This window comes from Loa loa (assembly GCF_000183805.2).
Source record: "Loa loa unplaced genomic scaffold supercont3.1120, whole genome shotgun sequence".
NCBI classification, from domain to species: domain Eukaryota; kingdom Metazoa; phylum Nematoda; class Chromadorea; order Rhabditida; family Onchocercidae; genus Loa; species Loa loa.
This window is the reverse complement of record NW_018109300.1, coordinates 1,751-3,118: the sequence shown is the minus strand read 5'-3', so window position 1 is coordinate 3,118 and position 1,368 is coordinate 1,751. Positions and strand designations below refer to the sequence as shown.

The 1,368-nt window shown below is 32.7% G+C and overlaps 1 protein-coding gene across 1 annotated transcript; it reads left to right on the top strand.

The window, feature by feature from the left end:
- Nucleotides 1–338: 338 nt before the first annotated feature.
- LOAG_14015 (hypothetical protein) lies at nt 339–799 on the top strand (the record flags this gene model as incomplete). Its single annotated transcript, XM_003149518.2, has 2 exons — nt 339–471; nt 522–799. The coding sequence occupies 2 exons, from the start codon at nt 339–341 to the stop codon at nt 644–646; spliced, it is 258 nt and encodes an 85-aa protein (XP_003149566.1). The 3' UTR covers nt 647–799.
- Between the last annotated feature and the right edge of the window lie 569 nt (nt 800–1,368).

Genomic DNA, 1,368 nt, shown 5'->3' with positions numbered 1-1,368 from the left:
GAGTTATACTCCTCGAACACATAACCAATCAGTATTCAGTAAGTCATTCTTTCAAAAACATAACTGCTTTATTACTAACAAGAGCAGTAATCCTGATCTTCTAATTCTCTTCATTTTGTCACGACATCATTCTGGATATCATTCTATTGTAATTGGAATTATTTCCAATCTATTTCTATTGTATTTGGTATCCGGACGATAATAAAGGATAAATTGCTGTACTTTTCGAACATAGACAAAACCGGTACTCTGTAAATCATTCCTTTAAAACTTAACTTCTACAACTAACGAAAACAATATCCCTCTCCTTACTCTTTTTTCACGACACCTGGTGCGAGATGGATCAAGAGGGAATATCAAGACTGAAAGAACATACGACTCATACAAGTGAGAAGCGGTCTAAATGCGAAATATCCAAGAAAGATTTCGCTGCGTCATCAAGTCTGCGTACACAAACGAGGATTCATATCGGTGGGAAGCCATTCTTTTGTCGAAATGCGAGAAAAATTTCGCCCTATCAGAAAATATGAGAAGTCACATGAAGATTCATGACAATAGAGATTCAACTGCACCGTATGCAATAAAGGAAATCCTATTTGAAATCACACATGAAGAATCACATGATGGGCTGATAGACGCATTTTAAACCGAAATATGCATTGTCATTTTGTTATATTTTCTATAAGGTAAATTCATTTTTCCTTATTGTATTAGCATTCTATTGCTTTATATGTATATTAGTATTGTTCCTCTAAGACTTATTTAATATTTCTCTTATCTTAGTGAATAAAATTTCCCGTTTCGTGGCTACTTGCATCTTACTAAACAGCATTTTCATTATTAATGCATATATGACAAGCAGGTAACTTGCATGCCATGCATGAAGGATTTCCAATTAAGTGTTACTATTACTAAATTACTGATGAAATGATATTGTCTCATATGAATTCCTCACTCAATTATTGCACAAACAACATGGAAGTAAATTTTTAGCAATGAAAAGGCTTTTCTTAATCACAACATTTGAAGTATCCCATCATTTAATAGGGTTACCCATCCACTTTGTTTGTCAACTCACAGTTCCATTTCAAAGTTCATCCATCCCGACTACGGTCTCATACCAATGAGTTGCTCAACAGTTGATTTGCATTCAATGAAAGTTCCAAATCGTTGACAGATCGAGGAGACAGAATATGTAACGTCAATTTTATATTTTAAATCATCAATACGGCAATGTTTTGTTATATTCGATACAGATAAATCAGCTCAAAATTGAAATTTTGCAAACTTATTGTTATGAATTTTAATTCATCAAATTAAAGTAATGATTTCGAGTTAAATTTAGATCCAAATATACATCTACTATCT